The 27299-nt window shown below is 43.7% G+C and overlaps 5 protein-coding genes across 7 annotated transcripts; 3 read left to right on the top strand and 2 right to left on the bottom strand.

Annotated features, from left to right (window-relative positions):
- Positions 1–296: 296 nt before the first annotated feature.
- c15h17orf97 (chromosome 15 C17orf97 homolog) lies at positions 297–2806 on the top strand. Its single transcript, XM_035178476.1, has 2 exons — positions 297–679; positions 1615–2806. Exons 1-2 carry the CDS (start codon positions 550–552, stop codon positions 2118–2120), a joined length of 636 nt encoding a protein of 211 aa, XP_035034367.1. The 5' UTR covers positions 297–549; the 3' UTR covers positions 2121–2806.
- A 479-nt stretch (positions 2807–3285) lies between these two features.
- On the bottom strand, positions 3286–11883 carry aifm5 (apoptosis inducing factor mitochondria associated 5). Its single transcript, XM_047343404.1, has 18 exons — positions 10834–11883; positions 10461–10570; positions 9804–9913; positions 9678–9722; positions 9251–9332; positions 8807–8919; positions 8617–8703; positions 8422–8513; positions 7939–8069; positions 7102–7217; positions 6931–7002; positions 6783–6846; positions 6473–6549; positions 5766–5883; positions 5363–5461; positions 5079–5154; positions 4893–4997; positions 3286–4298 (listed from the first exon to the last, which is right to left on the bottom strand). Exons 2-18 carry the CDS (start codon positions 10567–10569, stop codon positions 4265–4267), a joined length of 1530 nt encoding a protein of 509 aa, XP_047199360.1. The 5' UTR covers position 10570; positions 10834–11883; the 3' UTR covers positions 3286–4264.
- A 411-nt stretch (positions 11884–12294) lies between these two features.
- Positions 12295–17459, bottom strand: LOC118122054 (F-box only protein 40). Of its 2 annotated transcripts, none has more exons than XM_035178473.2 (7): positions 17323–17459; positions 17160–17209; positions 15644–16798; positions 15254–15540; positions 14943–15074; positions 13891–14221; positions 12295–13192 (listed from the first exon to the last, which is right to left on the bottom strand). In XM_035178473.2, exons 2-7 carry the CDS (start codon positions 17160–17162, stop codon positions 12974–12976), a joined length of 2127 nt encoding a protein of 708 aa, XP_035034364.2. In that variant the 5' UTR covers positions 17163–17209; positions 17323–17459; the 3' UTR covers positions 12295–12973. The 2 variants fall into 2 exon arrangements, with proteins under 2 accessions (XP_035034364.2, XP_035034365.2); XM_035178474.2 differs by having other exon boundaries at positions 17313–17380.
- Positions 17460–17540: 81 nt separating this feature from the next.
- Positions 17541–22122, top strand: LOC118122411 (F-box only protein 40). The gene is made up of 9 exons (XM_035179119.2): positions 17541–17911; positions 18528–18557; positions 18677–19241; positions 19459–19871; positions 20092–20271; positions 20393–20634; positions 21056–21187; positions 21290–21548; positions 21774–22122. The coding sequence occupies exons 2-9, from the start codon at positions 18555–18557 to the stop codon at positions 21981–21983; spliced, it is 2004 nt and encodes a 667-aa protein (XP_035035010.1). The 5' UTR covers positions 17541–17911; positions 18528–18554; the 3' UTR covers positions 21984–22122.
- Positions 22123–22834: 712 nt separating this feature from the next.
- On the top strand, positions 22835–26122 carry ccdc92bb (coiled-coil domain containing 92Bb). Of its 2 annotated transcripts, XM_035177882.2 has the most exons (4): positions 22835–23132; positions 23406–23557; positions 23664–23711; positions 24947–26122. In XM_035177882.2, exons 2-4 carry the CDS (start codon positions 23428–23430, stop codon positions 25660–25662), a joined length of 894 nt encoding a protein of 297 aa, XP_035033773.1. In that variant the 5' UTR covers positions 22835–23132; positions 23406–23427; the 3' UTR covers positions 25663–26122. The 2 variants fall into 2 exon arrangements, with proteins under 2 accessions (XP_035033773.1, XP_047199304.1); XM_047343348.1 differs by lacking the exon at positions 22835–23132 and having other exon boundaries at positions 23149–23557.
- Positions 26123–27299: the final 1177 nt, after the last annotated feature.

Below are 27299 nucleotides of genomic sequence, written 5' to 3'. Positions count from 1 at the left end.
TGGACACTTTTGTGTCTCCTTGATGTAGTTCTGCGAATCTCTGTGGTACTTTTTACCCCTTTATGATACTTTTTTACTTCCTTGTGGTATTTCTTTGTGTTTATAAAGTTATCTGATGTGTCTCAGGTGTCTTTTTACCTCTTGTGTAACCATTAAACTCCACCGGGTCTTCTGTGCGCTGCGTTCTTCAAGCTCTACTTCCGCTTTCCGCTCATCTCTTCACTTCCGCCTCGCTTGTCAGAGGTGTGGCCTGTTGCCATGGACACGCGTCACCGGGCAACGCGGCGGTGAAGCGTGGTCGTTGAAAAGCTTTTTGTTTCCGGAACTAAAAAACAAGCTCAACAGTGTAGCATCCGGTATGTTCACACGTTGTCTTGTTGTTAACTACACGAACGTTTTATTTTTAAAATCATTATGTTTGTTAACTAGTTAGTTTACGGACCGACGCTGGTTCGGTTCCGCCTCCTGTGAGTCAACGTGTCTATTTAATGTGGCACCGGACATTTGATCCTCCTCAGCCTCAGTTGACTGGTTTGTCTCTGCGGAGACATGATGCCGGAACAACACGACTGTGACCTGCTCCAGTCAAACAGTCCGTGTGACAGCAAGAAGAAGAAGAAGAAGAAGAAAGGGAAGAGAAACACCGCTTCCATCGGTCCTCCGGAAAACACACGTCAAGGTAAACAACTGCACACTTTCTATCTAGAACAAGTGGCCCAGAGTGTGGAAGCAAGTTTCCAAATGCTAGTAAGTCATTGTTTGAGTTACTAAGTCATCATTTAAAGTTAATAGCTAAAACAATTACTTAATATCTCAAAATAATGACTTAATATGTCACTATTTGGAATTTTGAAGTCAATATTTTTGTATATTAAGTCATTTTTTTAGATATTAAGTCATTATTTGAGTTATTAAGTCATTATTTGAGTTATTAAGTCATTATTTAAAGATATGAAGTCATAATTTTGGTAAGTAAGTCATTATCATGATTATTTATTAATTTATTTATTTATTTATTTATAAACGAACACATCGTCCGGTTTCTTCTGTCTCCAACAAAACCAAAACAAGTGGCTGAGAAGCTCAAATGTTGCTTTGAAATTACTTTACACATCTAAGGTCTTCAATTGGCTTTGATGTAAAACTAAAATTAGCATGCATTCCCCTCATAGATGATTACAAAACAATATATAAGGGACTTAAGGATTTCACACAGTAAAGTAATCATAATTATTGTGCCAGTAACATAAAAGGTATTGTCTTACAAACTGTCACATGAAAAGCCTTAAACCCCTAAAACCTCTTTCATACCTTCCACTTAAAATTAGTCATGCTCGGAAATTCTAATTTTTTCTGACCATATTGTGTTATTACTTCTTCAGTTCAAATGAAGGTCACTTTACATGCACACAATGTAAACCGTAGTTTGGGTCATGTGGCGGTGGTAGATTCCCTGGGTTGAATAGGTCATTAGAAAATCGGCCCCGTGTCACAGCTCATTACTGTAAACCAAGCGTTAGCCCTCCACCTCCAGAGGCAGTCATTAGTAATCTCAACCCTCAGTTCTGTCTGCTACTCTGCATGTGCTCACGTGTTTGTGTTGCCTCCCGACAGAGAAACCTCACACTATGCCTCTGCATCCTGAGACCCTGCCGGGTTCTCTGCTGACCCCTCAGAGTGCCGCTCAGCCCCGAGCCCCGCTGCCCAAGCTCCCAGCTGCAGGTAAGAAGGGTGGAGAGCAGTCCGCTGGCAGCGGCACGAGGAGCAAAAAACACCCGAAGAATTCACCAGCCCCCCTGACGGCAGCAAACAAAACCAGCGGCAGTGGAGCTCCAGCAGTGTCGGAGCTCAGCAACCAGGCCAGGGAGAGCCTGAGGTGGGAGGGAGCACTGGAGGACCCCCAGGCTGAGGAGAAGAGGCTGGAGCTGTACAGGGCCAACAGGCGGCAGCGTTACATCACACACAGAGACACTGTGTTGAGAGAAAGCCAGGATGCACTGAGATGGACTTTTCCTAAAGAGTGCGGGGAGAAAAAGGCTTTGACTAAATCTGTCCAGCAGGAGACGGCATCCTTACAGCGACTGAGCACACACTTAATTATAGAGGCAAACAAGAGTTAATCATATCGGGCTTTATTTGTCAACAGTGTAGAACAGATTGAGGCACACAGTGAGGATCGTTGGACCGAAGACGAACTGAGCATGAGTTGCCAATTCTGTACTTTTTAAGACAGCCGTTAGAAGCGTTTCTCTGGCAGCTACAGACCAACGGATCCACAGTGGACCTGAATAGGCCTTTTCACAACTTAAAAGAGGATTTGCAGAGTTTATCTTGTGCTTGTAAATTATGCAACACTTGCAGAAAAGTCCCTAACGGGTTGTTTCAGGCCTGAAACACTATCAGGATAATGTCCCACACCTCCATGTCCACAAGTCAGAGAGAGCTCAACAAAACCAATGTTTTATATTGGTTTTATTTGCTGGAACAATATGCAGGGATATGCTTTCCTCTCATTTCTTGCTGCTCTGTATCTTTAACCCTATGAGACAAACAAAAAGGCAGTTTAAAACCTACATATTTGGTCCAGTATGCAGTTTAATTTCCTGATTCAGCGAAGTGTTAATAATAATATTGTCAGTGTCAGTGATGAACATAAGAAGTAACAGAGAGACACTTTATTTCTGGTTGGTTGTTCCTGCCTGTGCTGAATCGCTGCTGGACGACAGGTGGCAGAGAAGTCACACGTTTCCTGAGTGAATGAAAAGCTCCAACACTGATGAGTCGATGAATAAAAAAAGAGACAGAGCTGTGGTGACTGAGATGTTTTGTCATTCGTGAACAAAGTGACAACGCGGGACAAAAGAGTTTAAAAAACAAATAACATCCTTGTTTTTTTTTATCTAGAAATCAGGTTCAACAAAGGTGGTGAACGAAAGGACTAACGTTCAGGATTGTTCTTAATCATACGAGAGCTAAAGTGCATCTTTCACTAAAACATCCTCAGGAAACAAAACGGAAGATTTCGTGTTGTGCTCAATTACTCACTGTAATAATGAATAGTTTGGGTGAAGCTGCTGAGCTGTTGCTCTGAATGCATCCTCAGATAAAAGTGAGATTACAGGATTATCCGATGCAGTTGTCTTCTGCCAGTAAAATGAACAAAAGAATGTAGATTATTCAGCTTCAACAAGCTGTGCAATGTCACCTCATCTATCATTAATGATCTGTTACCTTATTGTTTTAACAATTTCTGCATCAATGTGTTGAAGGACCTTGATTCCAGGTATTTAATATGTACTTTTAGCCAATAAATAAACATAAAAATACAATTTCTCAATTGATTATAAAGAAAATAAATAAATGTGATTATGATTTTAAATTCTATTAAATTTGCCCTGTGCAAAGAAAAAGCTTCATTGACATATAACAAAATAAAATATGAGACAATCTTCAGTCCAAAAAAATGGCCTTACAAAGTTTGCACGAGTTGAACTGTGTCGATACAGTGAAAATGAGACGAGCTGCTGAGCTCAAAGTAAACGTGGAGGTGGAACGACCGGTGTGAAGTAAAGACAGTGACACTCCAGCAGAGAGAGAGAGGACAACACAGCACTTTGTCCCACTGCCTTTGTGTTCCGTTCTCCGAAGGCTCATTGTTTCCCCGTCGGTGTGTTTTGTTCCCGTTGCCTGTTTCAGCATCTCTGCATCAAAGAGCCCAACACCCCCGCTCGGTTCCCCATAACCCCCTACCACCACCACCACCACTAGCCCCGTCAGACTCACTGGTCGGAGCACGTACACTGTCGCAGTGGGCATCAAGGTCACTTCCTGTTTTCCCAGCAGCCCCATCCAAGTAGAAAGGCACCGTATTTAAATTCTGACTGGAGCATCTCAAATGTGATGTCACTGAAATACCTCTGGAAACATAAATCCATGAATTTAAAACAAAGATTAAACTCTAAAGAAATGATACAAAATACTTTAAAAAAGACAAGTCCCCAAAAAAATCTGCATCCATCTGAGGTATCTGTTGTGTGCACGGTGAAGTCCGCCTCACATGAACACTGACGGTGTGACGCACGGGTGAAATCCACACAACCTGCAGCAACACACAGAGCAGGACACTACACTGGGGGTCGACATCAAACGTTTTCATAATGTCTTCCCCTCTCCGTCCTCGGCGAGAGCAGTGACGATGAAGAGACAGATGAAGGACGTAGGCTTCACGCCGACATTGTTGAGAAGATGAGGAGAGAGATGAAGATCAGGACAGCTGCAGCCAGCTCAGATCATCTGACCTGTCAGGAAGGAGACACCTCATGTTTTTATATAAACATCTGATATTCTGGAAAATACATAAGAAGTACAAGAGTGTTCGAAACATCCAGACGCTCGATTCAACCATAGACTGTTTATAAAGATGGATGACATGACAGCTCCCCGAAAGTCAAGCCAAAACATCTGGAGTGCCCCCTATTGGTTGACTGCAGTAAGAGTCATGAACCCAGCCTCCCCCATGTTAGTGGATGGGACATGGACCAAACTAAAAAGTCAATTTAGGTGCAGCTGAGACTGAGAGCAATACCACAGCTCCATCCCTGATCACCACTGTGCAGACTCCAGCTCCACTTTACATCATCACCACAAGATGGCAGCACTCGTAGTCGGGGTATTTTGGCTTCATGTTTGTACAATGGGAGGGACTCGAGACGCATCGTCCGAACTTGCTAAACGTGTTAGCAAGCTGTTGTTATTATTCACAGACTCAGCCACTTTATCATTCTGGGAAACATAAGTGCAATATAGTCTGATGCAATGAACTGAGCCTCTTTATTCAAAAGAAAGAAAGAAAGAAAGAAAGGAGGAGAAAGAAAGAGAAAGATTTTTCATACTGAGCCTCTTTCTTCGTGATGACTTTTCCTGATGCGAACCTCTCAGCCACCGCAGACGCTGCTGGGTCATAGTTGAGACTCGCTACGGCAATAACTTCATCGTTCCTGAGGTGAGAGTAATACAAAATATAAATACACATATTCGATCTGTTAAAGGAGTCGTACTTTGTTTGTTTCTCAGCTTACTTGATGTACAATGCCAGGAACTTCATGTCCTCAAACCTCCCTTTCACCACAAGCTCAGTGTATCCCTCCCCATAACCTGCACCAGAATAAAGACATCACATTTGATTTGATGGTGGTCGGTGGGGAAATCAGAATAATCAGTGTAGATACTGTAGTTTGAACAAACAGTGAATTGTTACTGTGGCTCTCTGTGATTGAAGGGTCCAAACGGTCAGTTAGTTATTAACTTAAATGTTGTTATACAAACAATATTGGTCGAGTTTAATTAATACTGAGACTCTCACCTGCATATCGGATTGTTTTCCCCAGTAGGACGGTCCAGTAGAAAGGAACTGTGTTGAGTTCAGTCGGTTTATTCATCATGTTCAGAGCTGCTATTCTTCCTAAACAACAAATTAGAAAAACACTCATATATTAAACAGATAAAATAACAGACAATGAGAGTTTATTTACTTGTAGCTTGGAGGAAACTTCTCAATATCCACAGCTGCTCTTTTTTGAGAAAGATGTTGCCACAAATCCACTGGATGATCCTAAATTAAACATAGTTGTAATAACTATTTTATAGTTAGTTTGTTTTATAGTATTTTATCTTTCTACACGATATAGGCTATACATCATATCATAAAAGAACAGAATTATATCACTTTTACAGGCTGCATCCAGAGCTCTGTGACTCCACGTTACCGTGTGCTTGTGCCATCTGCCAGTGTCCGATGTTGACCATTCGGTTGTTGGCCATCGCCAGGGGGAAGGTGGCGAGGTCGCCCCCACAGAACACATCAGGGACATTGGTGCGCGTGTACTGCAGGAGGGAGATACAGGCAGGACACTGATGAGTGCAGAATGTTTTATTATACTTTTTTCTGTTTGGGGCACCGGGAACCCTGTGGCCTGTTTAACTGCTCAAAAACATAAAGGAGTAATAAATAATGACGATTTTGATCAATGACATGTTTCAGTTGTGTCTCTGAGGTTCAGATAAAATACAACAACTTTTGAATGTAATCTATATCACATCAGTATGACTATATAGTGATCTATTTCAAAAGGAGTTCTATCAGGGAGTTGGTACCTCTCTTTGTTCTGATTCACCCAAAACATACAGTGAGTAACATCACAGTGAAGCATAACATTTGTAGATTTAAAAAATAAATATATATTCACAAATTCATTATATATTATGTCATTTTCACATTTAGTAACCATCAATTCATATGTTGCCCTGTTTATGGCAAAGTGAAGAGTTTCCAGTTCTATATTTTTCTATTGGGCTTTAACTGTATCAGCAGTGGGGGTAAATCTCCACAAACCCCCTGAGTGGATTCAGGTTCATGTGTTGAGAATGACATGATGAGATGTAGATAATCAGGTTGTAATGGAGACCAACTGACTTTGTCGACTGGTACAAAGTGTTTCGCATCCATCTGGACGTTGCTGCCTCTCAGGAGCTCAGAGTTTGGGACGATGCCTGAAGGAAGAACAGAAGAGGACACGTGTTGCTGAGCAGGTTCTGTGGGAACGTTGCTGGTTGTTTGAGTAATTTCCGCAGAACCGAAATATCGAGTCTATCAGTGACGTTTCTACAACTAAAATATACAATTACAGAAAGAATCTTTTACATCAATGTAATATCTTTGGAAGATACTAAAGAGTGATGAAGAGAACGAGCAGGAAAACGAGAAGCTGTAAAACTGCTCTCACCGATGCCAACGATCAGAACATCGGCCGCAATGACTTTTCCACTTTTAAGCACGACCTCCTTCACCTGCAGGAGGACAAGAGGACAGTGAGACAAAATGTCCCTCTGTGTTTTCTGATGTTCATGTCAAAGTGTGTGTTTCAGTTTGACCTTGCCGTCGACACCTCTGATCTCAGTCACATTATCGTTCATGTAGAATTTCACATTCTGCTCCGACAGCATCTGCAGGAAAAACAGAGTTTAAACCGAAACTGTAGATAAACATGTGGAGAAGTAATTCAGGACGTCCTCTCTCTCCCTCCGTCTCTTTCTTTCTTTTACCATCATGGTGACTTTGCCGATTTCCGGACCCAGTGTGTTCTGGTACGGCAGCTCGCTGCTGCCGATCACTGTGACACTGGAGGCTTTGTCAATTAGATAAGATGCAACTTCCATACCTGAAAAACATGATAATATGACAATTAAAGACAAACCACATTAATAAATGATTGTTTTATTTAAATTGTTAAAATGTAGAATAAAAGAAATAGGCTTTATACTTTTCATCCAATCATTGCTTTGGACACACAATAACATGATCATCATTCTAATTACATAGGAAAGGGCAAATATTACACAGGGAAAATTATAGTTATAACTAAATGATAATAATAATTAAATGTGTGCTGAGAGATTTAACAAAGTATAAAAAGGGGGGTTAGAAAATAAAATGAGCTAGTGACGCATAAGTAGAGGAGTAAATTACATTTCTCTGAAAGTAAGATGAGTGAAATATATTAGGTTTTAATCTATTAAAAATAGCAATGAATACATTTTATCAGTGAAACAAATTAGCTTCTAATTTATTTAAAAGTAAAATAAATAAATAACATAAAAATGAATGTGTGTAGTAAATTTGGTTTTAATTTATCTAAATAATAAATAATCAAATTTGTAAGATGGCAATTAATTAGGTTTTGATTTAAAATGATTGACAATTAAATAGAGAAAGTAAAGTATAACAGTCCTTCTTACTTCATTAATCATCTGACTATTATTTTTTGTCATGCATTTCTTTTATATTTATCAATAGACATAAAACTGATTGACATATATTGCAAAACTGATATTTTACAATCAAATAAACCACCACACATTTAGAGCCGTGAGATCATGTACCAACAAACGAGGTTCCCACGAGGACCACGTTGCAGCCCAGACAGACTGTGTGGATTTGTCGGGCGTCCTCTGGCGTCTCCAGCATCTTGACATTCTGCAGCTTGATGCCGGGCACATTCAGACCCTTTGCTCTGAAGGACAGGTCAAAACTCTGCTCATAAGAAATGTGCTGCAGTGTAGTGATGCTGCAACGATGACCACTACACAAAGTAAAGGTATCTGCTGTTGTCCTGGTTCACTGAATAACCTAGTTTGGACAAAGGTGCTGCAAGAAATGCCCTCAGGTTTATACTTCGCCAATGATGTTCCAATGTCACCCCTGTCCGTTTATTTGATTTTAGGCTAGACTACTCAAAACCAACAATATGGATTCCCCATGAAACTTGGTTGAAAGATGCCGATGACATAACATAAACATAACTATGAATATTTAATTTCTAAATCCTACATCTGCACCTTTCACACACCTGAGGCAGTATTTACCTGCAGCCTGTTGAGATGAGGAGCTGGTCGTAGCTCTGGACTGAACCATCGTCCAATGTGACCATCTTCTTGTCTGTGTCCACTGACAGCGCCTGGAAACACAGCGGTTATTAAATGAGGAATCTGTTGACACTCTGATTGTGCGTCGGACAAAATGAAGCAGGGTAGATGTGAGTGGACAGGAGAAGAACTCACTTCTTTCCTGAGCCACACCTCAATGTCGTACTGATGGAAAAACTCCATCCTCCTCAGCAGAATACTGTCACTCTCCACATTCATCACCTGTAACGTGCAGGGAGTGTGTGTGTAAGTGAAAACAACACACACACAGACACACACACACAAATATATTCATCACTTAAATGTTGTGACACGTTGTTTGCACCTTGCTGAGTCTGGTTTTGTCGTAAGGTAAAAGGTCGTCTCTGGTGACCATGATTATTCTGCCGCCAAAGTATTCCTGCCGTAGAGTCTCAGCGCAGATCAGAGACGCAGCGCCTGTACAGAGACAACACACACACACACACACCGTCACACACACTGAGGAAACAGATGACCTGACAAGCTCCTGACCATAGACTGTATATAAAGATGGACGGCTCCCCAAAAGTGAAGCCAACATGTCTCTATCGTCACCTGGTGGCTGGCTGCAGTAGAGGATATACATCCCACCTCCTCCGTGTTAGTGGATGGGAGATGGGCCGCCATGACTTTCATATTTTGCCTTATGTATAAATGTAGCTGTTTGTACATACATTTCTATTATTTTATAAACCCGTACATAACTGTGTGTATATTCCCGATACAGATCCAAGTCGTCCACACTCACCTCCTCCCAGCAGCAGAACAGTGTGAGTAACTCCTGGTACTGCAGCTCCCATACTCTTTAATCGTTTTTCCTGCCGGAGAGTCTGAATCACACACACACACACACACACACACACACACACACACACACACACACACACACACACACACACACACACACACACACACACACACACACACACACAAAATCATCAGTAATGCAATGAAATCTATTCTATATTATTCATTACAGAATTGTTGTTTTTTCATTTAATTTTGCTGCTAGTTCAACTGTCTCCTGTTAGTTCATACCAATTTTTTCTTTTCCAACACACACAGAACTAAACAGTAGATTGAAATGTGTAATTATGTGATGAGACAGGAAGCAGCATCACTCTGAGGAGAAGCAACATCAAATGAAAAGGAATTGAAGAGGTTCAACTGTTTACCTTCTTGTTTACTGACACATACACTTTGCTGTTTTGAATTTTGACCTTGGAAAGAGAAAAAATAAAGTTAAAATCAATGCAAATCTCCTCGTGAGCTAAACATCTGTCTGTCCGTCCAGGTCGTACCTTGTGGCAGGGTAAACAGTCCATGCCAGGACACTCCTCCAAATCTCCTGTATGGATGTTAAAACAGGAGCCATGCCACGGGCAGCGTACTCTGTGGCCTGAGATAACCCCTAAACACACACACACACACACACATCAGTTATATACTCAGTACCATGAACACATTACTGAACAGGTCTACTGGACACAGGCCCCTGGGCCCTGGGCCAGAGCTGGTTAGGAGGGACAGTAACATTTCTTGTTGAAAAGTCAATTAATTGACAACAAAGTGTCACAAAAACAACCACAAAGAGACACAAAGTCACATTCAACAGATGCAAAACAACAACATTAAGACACGTAGTAACCACAGAGACACAGAACATCTACAAAGAGACGCAAAACAACTGCAAACACTATGGTTGCACTGGTTGAATATATAAAAAATGCTCTGCTTCCATAAAACTCATATAATCCTCACAAAACATATTATAGTGCCTCTACTACTGTATTTTATATCATCATTGTGTCATACAATATATAGCATATAGTAGGCCTCTAGTATATAGTGCACCATCCTCTCAGCCTCACAGAGTCACCCTGTTGGTCCAGATGTTTTGTCATTTTTATTCTGCACAGAAAGTGTGTCTTCTACTGATCTGACTCCTGTGTGTTTACCTTTGCTGAGCGGAGCGCCATAGTGCGTACACTGGTTGCCGATGGCGCTGTACTTGCCCTCGCAGCGCGTCAACAACACGCTGTGATGTCCCACCTCCACCTCCATCATCCTGAGGTAACACACACATACACACACACAGATACACACAAGATACTGCAATGACGTTAAAGTCCAAATTAGGTCTTGAACGCCTGTGGGATAACATTTCTGTAACAGTATCACACAATCCCTCCCCTGGTGCTTATAATATTTTTAATATTAAATTTGCTTTCCTTGCACAACTACACCCCAGCAAATGCCTTGTATGTGTAAACCTGCTTGGCAATAAAACCAGATTCTGATTCTGGTTCTGATTCTGATAAGGTTCCTCACTGTCCATCCTGCAGGTCTGACTCTAGACACACCACAGCTGTCAGCTCCTCTGACGTGTCTTCTGGATCCGAGTCTGGAAGCTCTTGTCGGGGACACGACACACACACACACACACACACACACACACACACACACACACACACACACACACACACACACACACACACACACACACACACACACACAACTTAAATAAATTTAAACAAGCTACACCAGTGAAATCAAACTCCTCAGACCATCATTACTCTTTTTCAGATGATATTAAATATCCGCCCCCTGATGTTCATCAAACTTCACCGTTGCTCAAACAATAAAAAGTGTTTACTCACGTGGTTTGGTCCCGGACATGTCTCTGACTTACTAGTGACCCCACAAAAATCCACGAGACGCCTCCACAAACATGAAAACTTAGTCAGACGCTCCGTTGAAACAAGTTTTGTCTTAAACAGCAGTTCGTGCTCCCTGTTCATTTTCTGCTCGTCAGCTGAATTACGGGGTAGGAGTCCGTTTCCACGACAACCAGTCCATCACCAGACCTCATCCCTTGTTTTTGGCAGGATGTGAACAAAACTGGACGATTTGGGTTCCATAAGATGAGCAATAAAAAAGAAAATCGACCAAAAGGTGACTTTTGGGACTCCGGGGACAGAAAGGTTTCAGTGATGTTGCTGGTCACATTCAGCCGTGTTATTGTTCCAGAGAAAAGAGACCAGCGTCTTTTGTGTTTCACAACGGCAGCACAGAGAAAAGGCTGACGAGGCAGCAGCCGCCGACACTGAATGGACGGGCGACAAAGCTCAAATGACAAAACCGGAGGCGCTGTCATACATTTATCGTTTCAGGTTTCAAGATTCATCACTGAAGAGCTCCGGGATTTTTTACACATGGATACAAAATATGGAAAGTGTTTCCATTCTTGTTCCATTCAGAAGGAAATATCACACTTTTACTCCACTACGTTTATCGGACATCTGGAATTATAAGTCGTTTTTCAAATAAGGAGAAAAAAACATGTGATAATGTTATAAAAAACAATATAAACCCCAGAGTCTACAGATGTCACTGGTTTCAGGTGTCTATGAATTGATTTAGTTCCACTCCAAACTTCTCACAGGGTTTCATTTCAGTCTGAAGCCTCAAGGTGTCAAGAAAAATGTAATATTTCACCAAAATATAAAAGATTAGAGAAAACCTGAAAGCAGATTTTGTGTCTCGGAAGTTTATTTCAATTTCTTTCCTCAACCCCTGAGGTTTATCTGGTGATCAGGGTTCTTACACACTGTAGCGTGATTGATTAGACCAGTAATAATATAACTTTATCTAAACAAGGCTACAAAGTGCCAGTTGGTGACCAGTATGATCGTAACCTCCTCTGCTTGTTGCTTTTTCCAAGCAGCTCTACATCGTAAAGATATCGCCTCGAACAGGACAAACCAAAGATAACATTTTTACACAATAAAACAGAATACATAATGTTTAGTGCTCTTACACCACTGCTCACACTGAAAGTACTTTGTGTCAGATTGAGACTTTTAACTCAGAACACAGCAAATCTGCACTTTTACAACACGCTGCTGTGCATATTGACAAATATAACATGATGCACTGAGACATACAGGTAAGGTTAGAATACTTTCACTTTTTGATATTTTAAGTTCATTTTTCTACATAATATTCATCATGTTACTACAATGGAGTATTTTTCTATTAAATGAAGGATTGATGAGGATTTGGAGGACTTCTACCACTATTGAGTCAATTTCAGTTATCATTAAATGAATGAATCAAAAGTATCTCACTAAGCAGTGATGATGGGAAGAACCGGCCCGACTCTCATATCCTTCACGAACACGGAGCTGTTTTTCAGAGCGGACATCCTCACTAACACAGACAGCGCTAAGAGTCGCCATTAGAGGGCGGCGGCCCTGTGTAGCTGCTTTCAGACCTGTGCTAAATAACATCACTGTCAATCAAGTCATTATTTTATTGCCATTTTCTCCTTTATTTCTAATTGACAGTGGACATGGGGAGATAAAACAAGAAGGGGTGAATCTGATATGACCCAAACCAGGCAGGTCATGATGTCTTGGTGTTGCCGGCTACCTGTCTTATATAAGAACAGATACGGTCGAATGTGGCTCTACATCATGATCCTCTTCTGCTGGACCAAGTCGACCAGAGTGGGACCTTTGCAGCTCATGTTGGTTTGGACGTCTTCTCTGAAACGCGGCAGTTGGACCTTGTCTGTCCTGGACTCCGTCGTGTAGTAGGGACACCGCTTTAGATGCTCCGAAATGGACGGCACGTCTCGGAAGCACCAGGCGTCCACGGGAGAGAACAGGTTGCTGAACTGCCACACCTTCAGTCACAAAAAGAGATGGGACATTAAATCCTGACAATGATATTCTAGAGGGAAAATTCTTCTTGAAATTATGTTGAATTCTACCAAACATGAAATATTAGATAATGCAGTGAAGGACAATGCATTTTATACTAGAGATATACCTGTACAATATTTATCTCTGATAAAGCGTTGGGTATCTCCAAGGGTGTAAGAAGTACTCAATTCTTTTTCTTAAAGTAAAATCAACACAAATACAATTAATTATACAATACAATTAAAATTCTTGTATTTCTAAATCAATAGTCCAGAAGCATTAGTGTAAAAATTAAAAGTGCTCACTGTTCAGTAAAACCTGTGACCTCTCAAGGACAAAATAAAAATAATATTTAATATGAGAAAGTTATGAGTGCCGAAATAAAAAAAGTAGTAATTTCCCTAAAATACATATACACACATCCATTTTCAAAATGCGGCAGGTGTGACCAGGTTTTCACAAACAACAGACCACACTACGGCAGTTCAAAAGTGCACGGAGGAATAGTATTTGAATGAATGCATAAATGTGGTATATGCAGTTAGCTAGTGTACAAAGTATCATGATACCACAAGTATATAGTAAGTAAATATTTGACTGTACTTTAAACTGCCCGATGCCGCTTTAATGAAAGTTTAAATACATGCTTTTCATCCTCTGTCGTTGGCTCTTGGCTTACCGTCTGTTTCACCCTCCACCTGGCTCCTCCATGTGAGTCCGTGGTCCTCTCCCAGCGGAGGGTGACCATCCCTCGGTCCTGCAGCAGAGAGGAGCACACCTGCCTCATGAGCTGGGACACCAGAGCCAGCTGAGACAGGGACAGACTGTCCAGGAAACTGGTCACGTGGCACAGCACCTCGTACGGCAGCAAGCTCAGAGAGGCCTCCTCTCCTCCTGCACGACCTCCTCTCCTGCTCTGAGAGGGTAAGGAGTCCGCAGAGCTCCTGGACGGCTGGGGAGCGTCACCCAGTGGGATGGTGGAGTGCAGGCTGAAGCAGCCCAGACTCTCACTGGAAGCAAAGTTGAAACTCTTTAAAAGTGCAGCACATTTTTCTGCCGTGCATGACTTATGTATCCACTGGGGATTCATGGGAAATTTAATTAATCACAGTGGATCAATGTTGATTCATCTGGTGCTGAGAAAACAGCTTCTTCACAGATGTTCACCTCCCTCCTTCTTCACTCTACTAGCTCACTACATTCTGCACTTCCCCTCACTTCTTTGCTTTGCCTGGATGAAATCACTGATGTTGAAGTTCTTATTGGCAGTAAAACAGTTAAAGGAGTAAAAGAAAAGAGTGCTCTGTTGAAATTTCATGGCGCGCCTGTGAAATTATGGGACTAATGTCATGAAATTGAAAGGAAAATGATAAAGTCGAGCAGCAGAACTATGTCTTCCTTTATTATTCCACGCATCCTTCTTTCTTGTAAAAATCTGAAGCCTTCATTACCCACAATGCCACTAAACCACCGTGAGTGACAGCCTCCTACAGAGATTTCATAAACTCACCTCTTTAACTCTCAACCTCCAGATGTTTCATTTTCCAACGTATTCAGAAGAACATGCTGAGACACATGTAACTGGCCTTAAGGACATGTCATATTTACAATAGTAGATTATTTTTGTCTTGTATTTGTCATGTATTCATTAACACCTCTACTGTATTTAAAAGAAGGAAGGTGGAATCAGTTCTTCAGCATATTAAGGACAAACTTTTTGCATAACCTCACTTGAAGGTGACGCTGGCTTCATGTGTGGACGGCTGGAACCTCCTCTGGCTGTAGGTGCAGCCCAGGTACGCGAGGGGGCACCTCTGCTCGAACCATCCATTCACACACATCTGGATGTCACTGTGGATATTCCTGTAAACACAGAAACATGTTGAACTGAAGGTCTCGTCTCCAAGACGAAGACCTGATCTGAGTTAAAACACAAAAGTTCACTGATATATGACAATTTCTCAGGTTCTCTATCTTACTTGAATCCTAAAACTATGAAGAAACCAAAACATTTTGTTACTGCAGTAGAAAAGAAACCCCACTTGTAATGTTTGCCGTATTCTCTGCGCTGAAAGGTGTGTCCGCAGAGGAAGGTGAAGGCGGAGCTGGCCTTGTGGTGTCGGCTGGTGACGCTCTCCACCTGCAGCTGAAGGTGCAGCTCCAGCGGTTTCCCGGCAGTCAGATGGGCCAGCGACGTGTTCCTCTGAAAGGGAGCGGACAGGAAGTTGTAGGTCTGCGTGCCCTCGTCTTGCAGCAGACCGTCTGAGCACGCGCTCTCTGCGATGAGGTGACCCCTCTGCTCCTTCTCCAGGGAGCACAGCAGAGAGGCCTGTGGGGCAAATCAAACGCACCCTGTGGTAAATATTCAAAATCTTTTTCTCCCAAATTGCAGTTTTTATGGATGTAGCCTTACATTGATTTCTCTCCCTCACCTGAATTTCCTCCCACACAGGCATGTCCTTTAACGTCACCCCCAGGTCGCTGGTGTCCACGGCCCGGCTCTCCCTCCTGTAGAAACCAGGGTTGCGGATGCGGCACTGCTTGGCAGAGAAGCTGGTTGGGACATTAAATGTGCGCACAGTGATGATCTTCATGGGCTCCAAGTATCCGTACACAAACTTCTTCTTCGTCAGTTTGCCGCTGGATGAGGAGGAGGAGGATGTGGCTGCCCTGCTCACCTGTTTGCAGGTGTTGGATGCTGTTGCACCCACACACATATCTGCTGCATCTTCCTCAATCAGGCCCAGGCCTTTGCTGTTCCCTTTAGCCGGTCCCTGGCCTGTGCCTCCCACAGCTGCCTCTCCAGCCTCCCTGCAGCCGCCCCTCTCCATACTGAACATATGCTCCCAAGCCCTGTAGTTTTCTAACAGATTAGCATCAATGCTTGAGGCCGTGGCAATAGCCTCTCTCTCCTCCTGAGTCAACAGCTGATCATTTTCAACCTCAACTTCATCTTCATCGTCATCTTTGTCTTGGATGTTCAACGTGACAAAAGACTCCCAGGTGTGAGCACCGGCCTCCTTTTCTGCTGCCTCCTTCACCAAGGAAGCTTTTTTCTGCCTTTCCTTCCTCCTCTCCTCCTCCCTCCTTTCTTCTTTTTTCTCCTCCTCATCTACACCCTGGATGAGCTCAGGGAACAGTCTCTTCATCTTCATGGAGTGAAACAGGCGGTCCTGGTCTTTCAGGGCCATGGCCAGGTCCAGACATCCTCCCTGCTTTCTTTCTCTGAGCAGGTTTTCGTGCAGCTCTGTGTTGGGATAGGAGTGAGCATCTTGGGACGGCCAGCGGTTCCACTCCATGGAGCAGCACACCACGCTGGCCGGGCACACCTGGAGGTGAGCGGCCTGCGAGGAGCGGGGCAGCTGGACCGGGCAGCCGTACCCGGCGTTGAGGCACGGCACCCTCACGTTCGGGCAGAGCAGCAGGTGATCCTCCTCTTTGCACAGGTGGAACAGAGCTCCACAGTGCAGGCGGCAGGGGATGAGGGCACAGCACACAGAGACCTCCACCCGAGCCCTGCAGCGCCGGCTGTAGCAGGAGTCACAGTGGACATGCTGCCGCTCCCTGGACGCTCGAGACTGACGACTCTGATGGGAAGAACAACGGAAAGCAACTATCAGTTAGTAGTCAAGAGAGTAACACAACAAATGTCCACATTACTTTTGCAAGATCATGTATATTTACTATAAGTTTTATTACATCATTACCCTTTAATCTCTATTTACCCTGCTGACCTGCATACGGGTCAATAATCATGCAGCCAAACTTTTTTAAACCAACAAAACTTTATATAGGAGATCCTAAAGTTTGCGAAGATACCTTCTCCTAAACAAAATGAACTTTATAGGACAGAGTCACACAGGAATGATATGTTTGACCTTTAAGCTACTTAAAGGGAAATAAAATGAGCAAACTATTTGAGGTAACAGTTGCAAAACAAAACCATACCATCCTTCAGATCCTCTTGTTCCACTTTGTGTGATCTGTAGACGTCTGACCTGGAAACAGAGACGAAACTATGAATTTCAACGTCTCACATTATAATCAGCCTGGCAATATGCAAACAACAGAGACTAAGAGTCAACACGAAGAATGAATCACTTTGGCCTACCGCCGCACGAGCTGGAGAGAAACATGTCCCATGCACTCCGTCTGGTGCTTTAAAGACCAAGTGTCCGTTTGTGCTGTGTGTGTGTGTGTGTGTGTGTGTGTGTGTGTGTGTGTGTGTGTGTGTGTGTGTGTGTGTGTGTGTGTGTGTTATTAATAGAGCAAAGTGCTGGGGGAGAAATGTTACACAGGTGCTCAGAAACGTGGTTTGAGTTACCAGTCCCATAAGGCATCAGGGAATCTCTCTTTCCTCTCATACACATGATCATGCTGCTGATCACTGATTTCAACCTGTGCGGAGCAAAATCAGGCTGATGTCACATCCCAACAGTGTCCTCTTGTGGAGATTTAAGACAATTGAAACTTAGAAGAGCCGAAGAGCTGTAGAAACTAATGAATGCAGTTTGGTGGCTGTGACTTGAATCCAGTGAGAGGAGCAGAGGGACAATCTGAGGAGGGGGGGGGGATTCCTCCTGCTGAACCTGCTCGGTGCCGCTCGGCTAATTTTAACCCGTCAGTTCAAAGAGCACGGACACTGAAAACAACATTATAAAACCAAAGAGAGGAAACAAGACGTCCGCAGTGGCTCATTGGTAAGACCACAAAGTTTGATTCTGTTGTGAGTGTATTGATAATGTATTTTTTTTCCTGTTGTATCTAAAGTGTAAGCAGTGCAGTGAAACTACCTGACAAGAAGTAAAACTGTTTAAAAGTTATATTATTTTGGGCATGTAGGCCTGTAGTTTACCATTTACCCTGAATATCAGCTCTTAAATAAAAGTAACAGGTTGAATAAGTACATTTGAATAAATTGTTTATAAGAATGCTGTAGAGCCAATGGACATTTGTTTTATTCTTAATGCATGAGTGTGCAAATGATTCCTGTCCTTGTCTTTTGTGCTGCTGATCTTTGTCACTAACTTAGTCCAGACTGAAATATCTTAATAACTATTGGATGGATTGAAGTGACATTACCTTCAGATTTGCATTGTTCTACGACAATTAAATCAATTGACTTTTCCAATAGCTGCATCATCATCCTCTAGTTTTACCTATGCTTTATTGCATCATGTTTTATTGTATCAATTACTGGGACTTGTAGCACATCAGGCCTTTAAAAACTATTCACCAGAATCATCTGTTCAAAAGAATCAATCTTTGGTTAATCTAATAATTTGACATCACATTGTTTTCTGTGTTTTCTTGCAGGATCACTAAACGTCTGATCCTGTAAAAATGGTGAGCACCTTTAATTTCTTCACTGATCAAAGTTTAAACCAACACAGTGTACCATGTTTAAAATGCTCTTATTCTATGCTGTCATCTTAGTTCATCTCCTTTCTTTCTCATTCAATCAGAGTCGTCGCTCTCGAGCGTCCAGGGAGCGGCAGCATGTCCACTGTGACTCCTGCTACAGCCGGCGCTGCAGGGCTCGGGTGGAGGTCTCTGTGTGCTGTGCCCTCATCCCCTGCCGCCTGCACTGTGGAGCTCTGTTCCACCTGTGCAAAGAGGAGGATCACCTGCTGCTCTGCCCGAACGTGAGGGTGCCGTGCCTCAACGCCGGGTACGGCTGCCCGGTCCAGCTGCCCCGCTCCTCGCAGGCCGCTCACCTCCAAGTGTGTCCGGCCAGCGTGGTGTGCTGCTCCATGGAGTGGCTCCGCTGGCCGACCGACGACACAAACCCACACAGCTACATAACCCTGCAGGAGAATGTGCTGAAGGATAACGAGGGGCAGGGGGAGGCTCTGGATGTGGCCGTGGCCCTGGCTGATCAGGCAGAGCTCTATAGCCGCCTGAAAATGAGGCCCCTCTATCCAGAGCAGATGGAGGAAGAAGAGGAGGAGGAAATAAGGGAGGAGAAGAAAGAGGAGATGGCGATGGCAGAGTTTGTCACTGGTGTCACAAACAGTGATGCCAATAAAGGTGAATGAAAGCACTGTTTCCTTCCAAACTAAATAAGATGACCAACTAAAATCAGGCCTGCAAAACAGCAATTTATGAGGATTAAATTTTTATGATGAAATTTTGAAATGAAAACCTTCATATGCACATAATCACATAAAATACTGCAACTTATTTATGTCATTTTCTATCTCTCTACTTGTATGATTTTCCATGGGTCGCCACACATCCGTCTCAGCAGAAAACAGTTCTGTACAGAACAGTGCCGGGCTCGTCCTCAGCAAAGAGAAACACAACCTGTGTGATATGATGTTCAGCATGGAGAGAGGCGGCTGTGCTGTAGCGCAGGAAAACCTGGGTAATCCCGAACAAAGCCCAAGACCTGCTGAGAGGGGTCAGGCCCAGAGTGCGGGGGATTTAAAGGAGGCTGAGACGCAGGACAGCGGGGTGATGGGACTGGCCCCGTGGCAGGAGGGGGTGATGGAGCGTCTGGGGAAGCAGCTCACGCCACAGGAGTACAGCATGTACATAGTGCATCATGGACGCATGCTGCTCAACTTCGGACAAATCCACGCCTGCACGCCGAGGGAGTTAGATTTTGTCTATGGGAGCCTGGAGCCTATTCCTGTCCAGACGCTACGCTCCTTCAAGGTGATGACTGCAATTTACTCACTGTAAAATAAAACTTTCATTTCTCAGGTAGCCTTTAAATCAGGAACACAGCTGTAGTGACAAATGCAGCCAGTGTGGTGCTGTTACCTAATGCAGCTTTAAAATCAACCTAATAATAATTTACAAAAGCTTTTTTCACTATATTCTATCCATCTTCCTAATGTAATGTAGTATATTCCCATGTGTTTCTTCCTTCAAGGTCCCTGAAAGCTATCACTACAGGAGTCGGGTTCATATGTACGAGACGGTAGCGAGGGCTCCGTGTGAGCAGCGCGGCGTGGACACATCAGACCTCGGCGTCAACGAAGAGGACTGGTTCAGTGACGAAGCCGCAGCCACCCTGCTGGGATACACTGAGGGGGAGGTCATGGGTCACAAGGTCGGGGTCAGACGACGCTACCAATATAAGAACGTATATTGATGTGTCCAGTTGTGACTGTAGATGCAAATCGGTATGGTCCTTTAACCCGAATGAATCAGGTCTGTTTGTTTCCGTGCAGATCAGCGAGTCCAAGGCAATCGACTGCCTCTACATTGACGTGGGAACGCAGACGCACTCGTTTCGCTCGGCACCGTTCAAACGGAGGACGACCCTGGCGGAGGTGATGGTGGACAGGCCGCTGAGGCTTCGTCTGCAGCTGCAGGCAGAGAGCGTGAACAGCAGACACAGCAGAGCCAGCTGCGTCTTCGCCTTTCTCTGCGGTCACACCTTCCACCGAAGAGAGTTCGCCGCACATGTCAGGTGTCGTACAACTCTACCGATGTGGTTGTGTTTGTGACGTGAATGTGACTCTGCTCTAATCCTTACTCCTGACACGTGTCATTTTCAAGAGTTTGTTTCTCTTATCTCAAAGGACCAACACTGAGGAAACAATGCAAACGATTGGAAATCTTGACATAGGATAAACTATACAAACGTCATGCAAATGTTCATATAAAACAGGACCAGGTTCTATTTTTATCTTCATAGTTTTTTGCCTTTGTTCGCCACCAGCTACTTGTGAAGGTTGTTTGATTAATCTATTAAAGGCTGGATGACCTATATCAGGAGCATTGTTGTTATATCCTCTTTACAGATGTTTTTATCAGTTGTATATAATCAAAGGGGATTGTGGTTCCTTTAGAATCGCTGACTGTATCTTTAAATCTCGTCTCCTCTCCAGGAACGTCCACAGTGACATCCTGACATGTCTGAGTGGATGGTTCGAACAGAGGTGCCCCCTAGCGTACCTGGGCTGCACCTACAGCCAGGGGAGGTTTGAGCCGTCCACGCAAAAGGCCACCGTCACCTTCAAGTGAGCAGAACTCACATTTCACCTCCATCGGTCTAGATTCACATATTTTCTGTGAATAAAATCATCACCATTTTTAAAATCCAAAATTTGTTTTCCCCACAGTCAGCAGCTGAGGAGCTTCAACTTGCGACCGACCCTCGTAGACAGAGGAGGGGGGGAGGCCTCCCTGAGCTCGCTGCCCTACGAGGTGCTGTGCCACGTGACCAGTTTCCTGGACAGTCTGTCCCTGTCCCAGCTGGCTCTGGTGTCCCGGCTCATGAGGCAGGTGTGCTCCTCTCTGCTGCAGGACCGAGGGATGGTCACCCTCCGCTGGGAGAGAACCCCCGACTCACATGGAGGAGCCAGGTGGAGGGCCAAACCTGTGAGACATACACACAACAGCATTCAATCCATACACAACTAGAAGCTCACTCAGTGGAGCACATACCTCCACCAAGGCCCAACAGTCTCCTCACATTTCATATAATCCCCTAAATATTCCTTATTATTTCAATATCTATGAATCATTCCCTGGAAAACACAACCTCTTTGGCGGAGGTAAATAGCGGTGATCCATGTTTCCTTCCTGACTCCTGTTTCTCTCCAGGTCTGGGAGTTCAGCCGACTCTTCTCCTCGGTGGACTCGTGGCACATGTCCGACATCCCTCCTATGTCTGCTCATCTAAAAGTCTGTCCGCACTATGAGACCTGTGTGCACAGCGAGCCTGTTCCCCTCCCCAGCATGAGCGACAAACAGAGGTGCAGCCAAGAAGAGAGAATGAGTCTCGTCAACCTCTTCACAGGAAACAGATGGTAGCAATGAAAAAGAACAACATTTAATTCTTCCTGCTGTGTCGACTTTTAATTATTTATTTCTGGACCAGTATAAAGATGATGGGTTGTAACCACTATGTGTCATGAAGCACCACAAATAAAATAAAACCTGCTCGAACTTGTACAGTTTTTCTTTTTATGATATATGTAATACTCAATATTTCCGAAGTAATTATCTACGTATGCATTTTTATATGAAAAATATGAAAATGTTTATTATATAATGCGAATCAACAATATTGTTAAAAAATAACAATGTTAATAATATTTATTAGATGTTTGATTTTTAAACAGATAGTTTATGATAAATATTCAGATATTTTTTAATTACTTTTTTTGTCTTTTTATCGAAAACTGTCAACATTTACTTTTTAAATCTTCATATACGTCATATATGAAATTAAGCTGAGTATTGTTGAGATACGGACAAAAAATATGTTGTAAATGAATAAATGCTTTAGAAACAGACATTACATACACCTTTCACTGTAGTGGTTTGTATAGAAATATTATAAATTAAAGAGAAATGTTATAAAGTAATGAAATTACTGTAGAGATTAGCTTGATTTGTTTTCATAAGGAGAAGCAAGTTGAGAGAGATTCTTGGATCTGGATCCGCCCCCTGATCTGGATCCACAAACGTATCCATTCACCGAGTTTTGTGGAAACCATTCCGCTAGTTTTTGTTTAATCTTGCTTACGAACAAAGCATCCAAACCAACCAACAAACAACGCAAAAGACGAAAAACAACCCTTTCTATTTACAGCAGCTGGAATCCTCCTATCCACCAAGCTCCTCCTCCTGCTGCCGGTGGCACTAATCACCCGCCATAGCACTGCTTTGTTGTGAGTGCAGCAGCAGCACGAACACACAGAAGGTTACGACGAGGTTATTTCCTCTGACTGCAGCAGGAGCCGTGCACACGTAGGAGGAGACGCCATCCAGCTGCAGCGGAGGAGCAGCTCACCTGAGGGCAGATACTCAAGAGACGAGCGTCAGTTTGCGTCCTGCGCGGTTTGCACGAAGCTCTTGTTGTTTTTCTGCATCTCTGCAGCATCAAGGAGGGAGATCTCCGGGCGATACGAGGATCCATGAGAGGCGCTTCGAGCAGCACACCGCTTCAGTATCACGGTAGGCCACAGTGAGGCTGGTGGATTCACTGGTGCAGGAAGACACTGAGCACCAGAGACCACCGCTGCAGGAATGAGATGCAAAAAAAAAATCAAACCTGTGAGATTCAATGAGAGAGAAGGCTTTTTGCAAATGAGCAGAATTGATCCAGTGAAATGTTGCAGAAAAGCACCTGTACTGTATGTTTTTATTGCATTAGTGCTATAATAGAATGCAGCTCTATAATGATGTAAAGAAGTGTGCACACATCCAGCTGCCCTCGTGCATGTGCAGGTTGTGTGGGGGTTCAGCAGCCATGGATGCTGGGAGGCTGGAGCAGCAGGTGGCCAGTGTGGAGAGAGGCATCGCCTTCCTGCAGCAGGAGCACCTGGCCATGCTGACCGGCCTGCAGCTGGAGATCACACACCTGAAGAGGCGCTGTCATGGTCAGTCCACCGGTGACCCTCTCCATCTCCTTCTTTACGTGTCTCTTAAAATCATCGTCATTGTGTCTCACCCTGGCTCATCTACTTCTACTGCTCCTGTCTGCAGAGCTGAGCTGTGAGCTGGACTCCAGGTTTCCTGACAGAAACACAGCAGGTGAGACACTAGAGCTGCTCGCTGATCTGTGGGTGAGGCTGAAATTTTATATCATAATAAGGTGCAATGGCTCCAAAGAGGAGGCCGGGAAATTCACTAAGGACGTCACAATAGAAAATGTACAGTGATGAGCTGTACAACATTAGTTTTACATCCATTTGCCTGATTATAAACATGAGTTCTGATTATGTTAACTCATATTTCAGCAGTGTAAGGTTCCATGTATACAGACTATAGCTTTCATAGTTTCCTCTGCCAAGGAAAATGTGTTTTCGTCTGCGTTTGTTTGTCAGTTAGCAGGATTACATAACCATAACAGAGAGGTGGAGCGTGAAACCAATCAATTTTAGTGCAGACCTGGATCAGGGGAGGAGATCTTCACATAAGCCGTTTTCAGACATGTCCTGCAGAGGAACTCCAGAGAATTGGATCCGTACTTTCTCAGCAGTTTGTCTTCATGCACATCACAGCAGGAGATTCTCTGCTCAGACGAGTTCACAACAGCAACAAATAATCCTCAGGATTCAGGGGTGGTGCAGCAGGCGGAGGCAGTAACGTGCTCTGCTGCGGAGATCACATGACTTTGTTTACAGCTCATCGACAACAGTGTTGGCTCTTATCGCCACAAACTCTCATGTCAACTTTGTCAGTGTATGGCAGCACTTTTCTAACCTGAGATATTTATATTATTTAGTTTTTGTCACGTGTTAGAGGCATCATCAACCGATCCTGCAGAGGATCCCCTGCTGTTTTCTCACATCGACTCCTCCGGACTTTCTGCAGACTTTACACTAGGGGGCCAGGCGGAGAAAGTTCGGAGGCTCTCACTCGAACATTTGCGTTCACAAATACAGAAACATAAAAACTGCGGTGGACCTGCAGAGTTCAGTGCATGTCTGAAAGCGGCTATATAGAACTATTTCATATCTATAAATTGACTCAATAGAAACTTTTTTTCTCTTCTCTGAAGCTTTCTCAAGACAACTGGTTAATTTTTAAGTTTTATATGTAAACAACTAACTCAGTCTTTGTGCATCATCCATTTTTACGAAATCTAAATCTTTATATATGTGTATTATATCAATAATGCACATATATGCCCAACAAATGAGGGAACACAGAAAAGCCAAGTGAAAAGAAAAATGTATTAAATGCGATATGAGAAGGATTGATGAAGCAGAAAGTTGTTTGTATACAGTGCAGTCATTTTCTATGTGTGTATCTGTGTTTCTCAGAGGAGGAAGCGGAGCTGGCTGCACGTTGTGAGGCTGCAGAGCGTCTCCTGGAAGACCAGCAGTGCATGATGGTCGCTGTGCGTGGTGAGCTGCGGGCTGGCCGGGCTCGGACATCAGCACTCAGTAGGAGCCTCAGGGACGAAGAGCGGCATTTCCTGGAGGAACTGAAACGACGCAGCCACAAGATCACGCTGCTGAGTCGTGAGCTGCAACGCCAAAACGTCACCACGACGACCCTCTGCCACGAGCTCCACACCGCACGCTTAAAACTGTTCCATCAACGGCAGAGCGCCGAGTCTGCTGCGGAAGGAGGGGAGGAACCCAGAGGACAGGATGGAGAAGGAGAAGGAGAAGAAGAAGAGGAGGACGAAGACGATGATGAAGATGAAGGGGACAGCTCAGACTGGCTTCTGTCTCCGCCTCCTCCCGCTTCCCCCAGCCAACCAGAGGAGCGACACAGGAGGCGTGTCACCCTGAGGGAGGAGCGGGTCAGGGCGTGCGTCCCGCAGGAGAGAGTGACGTCACCGCAGCGGCCACACTCCATGCCCGACCCCGCCCTCTTCTTGGTGCCACTTAGATTCCGCCTCCTGCGTTTGAACCGACCAATCACAATGCAGGGCGCAGAGGGGCTGGAGGACGAGTGGGAGGATATCGAGGACAGCAGGGTGCACAGGAGGGTGGACATGGGAGCAGGGGAGGGAGAAACCGCTCTGTGATGACGATGGAGAGGTGGCGTTGTCTTCCAGCAGGTGTCGGCCGACCTCGGTCAACACGTGATGTGGTTATTCTAGAAAAAGATGAGGGAGATGTAACCTTGTGATTGTCCGTAGAGTTAGAGGTAGTTGCACAGGCGCGAGTGATCGATCTACACGTAGACATAGTAGCGCAAATTGTCACATTGATGGTACGACATGCTACTTGGAAATTACGAGGAAACGAGTGGGTCAGCAAAGAGTGAACAGTGGTTCAGTTTTATAAATGGATGCCTTTTGGTTTTAACAACACAGCTTTTGCCTGTAAGTAGTAGCCTTTGCCTCTGGGTGTGTGAACATTGGTCTGTGCCATTCAACCAGCGTCCAGGTGCAGAAAGTCACTCGTGAAGGCGGTGTAGGGACATTTTGTATGATTTGCACTTTATTAAATTCATGCAATGTGCCTAACAATGGCAGAACGATACTCCTCTTGTCATGTTGTCTGTTTTCAGGGTTTTTAAAAGGTTTCTTCGCAGCAGACATTTTGTCAGTGTAAAAAAAAAAACAACCGTGTCACTGATGACATTAACAAAAGGCTCTGTTCTGTGTCAACGTCTCAGTGGGTCACGTGTGTATGTATACGTCAGCATGAACAATGCAAGGACACAGAAATGGAAGCAGCGAAATGGAATTCAGCCATCATTCATTTGATCATTTAGACCTGTGTTTTTCCTCCTGTGACCATAAATCCTTGTGTTATTGAGTCTCGGTTATCAATCCATCCATTACACCCTTTATCCCTTGAGGGTCGTGTCCAGCTGATATTTCTGCAGCGGTGTAAGCATCAGTGTTCATATCAGTACAACATATATGAAAGATTTTGTCCTACAGAAATGTACAATTTTAGAGTGAATATCCACAATGAAATCAGGCAGATGAACCCGAAACCTCAAGCAACAGATAACACAACATCTGATATGATCTGCGGTGGCAGCACAGACACACAAAAGAGAAGTGGAGAGCAAACCTCAACACACAAAGTCTCTTGTTGACATCATTACTGTACCAGGTCGCAGTTCAGATCATAAAGAAATGTATTGCTACCAGCTGTAGCATTCAAATATTATCATATATAGCAATGAGAAATTTTAAGAGATGTGGGGGAGAGAGAGTCTGAAAGACAAAAATTAAGAAACTGCACACAGATTTATTTGCAATGCACCCACTAATTCATATTTATATATATATATGAAGGTTTATTTTTCCATTTTTATCTATTTATTTATCTTAACTTAAACTAATTTCAACTGTCTGTGTTTGAAAAATATACAAATTAATTGAGAAAGAAAGTTTTAATTACAATCTAGATTTTCAAATCCATTTATCAACTCGGTGATTCCTTTATTAACAATTATAAGGAGTCATTCAATTAACATTTTTTATTTAATCACTGACACAAAACTACACTTGTCTCAGAGCAAATGTCCCATTCTAGACTGTTCCCACTGTTGTCTTGGCGACCGTGCTCGGAATGTTAATGTTCCTCTGCAGCGCTGCCATGGCAACCGCGGAGCTCCATCGTTTCCAGCTCACTCCTCAAATTGTGCAAGCCGAGCGGAGCCTGAACACTGGAGGTTTGTTTCCAGGACTTTGTGTTTGGA

The sequence above is a fragment of the Hippoglossus stenolepis genome, chromosome 15 (genome assembly GCF_022539355.2).
Source record: "Hippoglossus stenolepis isolate QCI-W04-F060 chromosome 15, HSTE1.2, whole genome shotgun sequence".
In the NCBI taxonomy this organism is placed as follows: domain Eukaryota; kingdom Metazoa; phylum Chordata; class Actinopteri; order Pleuronectiformes; family Pleuronectidae; genus Hippoglossus; species Hippoglossus stenolepis.
The sequence above is the reverse complement of the archived record's forward strand: the minus strand, read 5'-3'. Positions and strand labels throughout refer to the sequence as shown.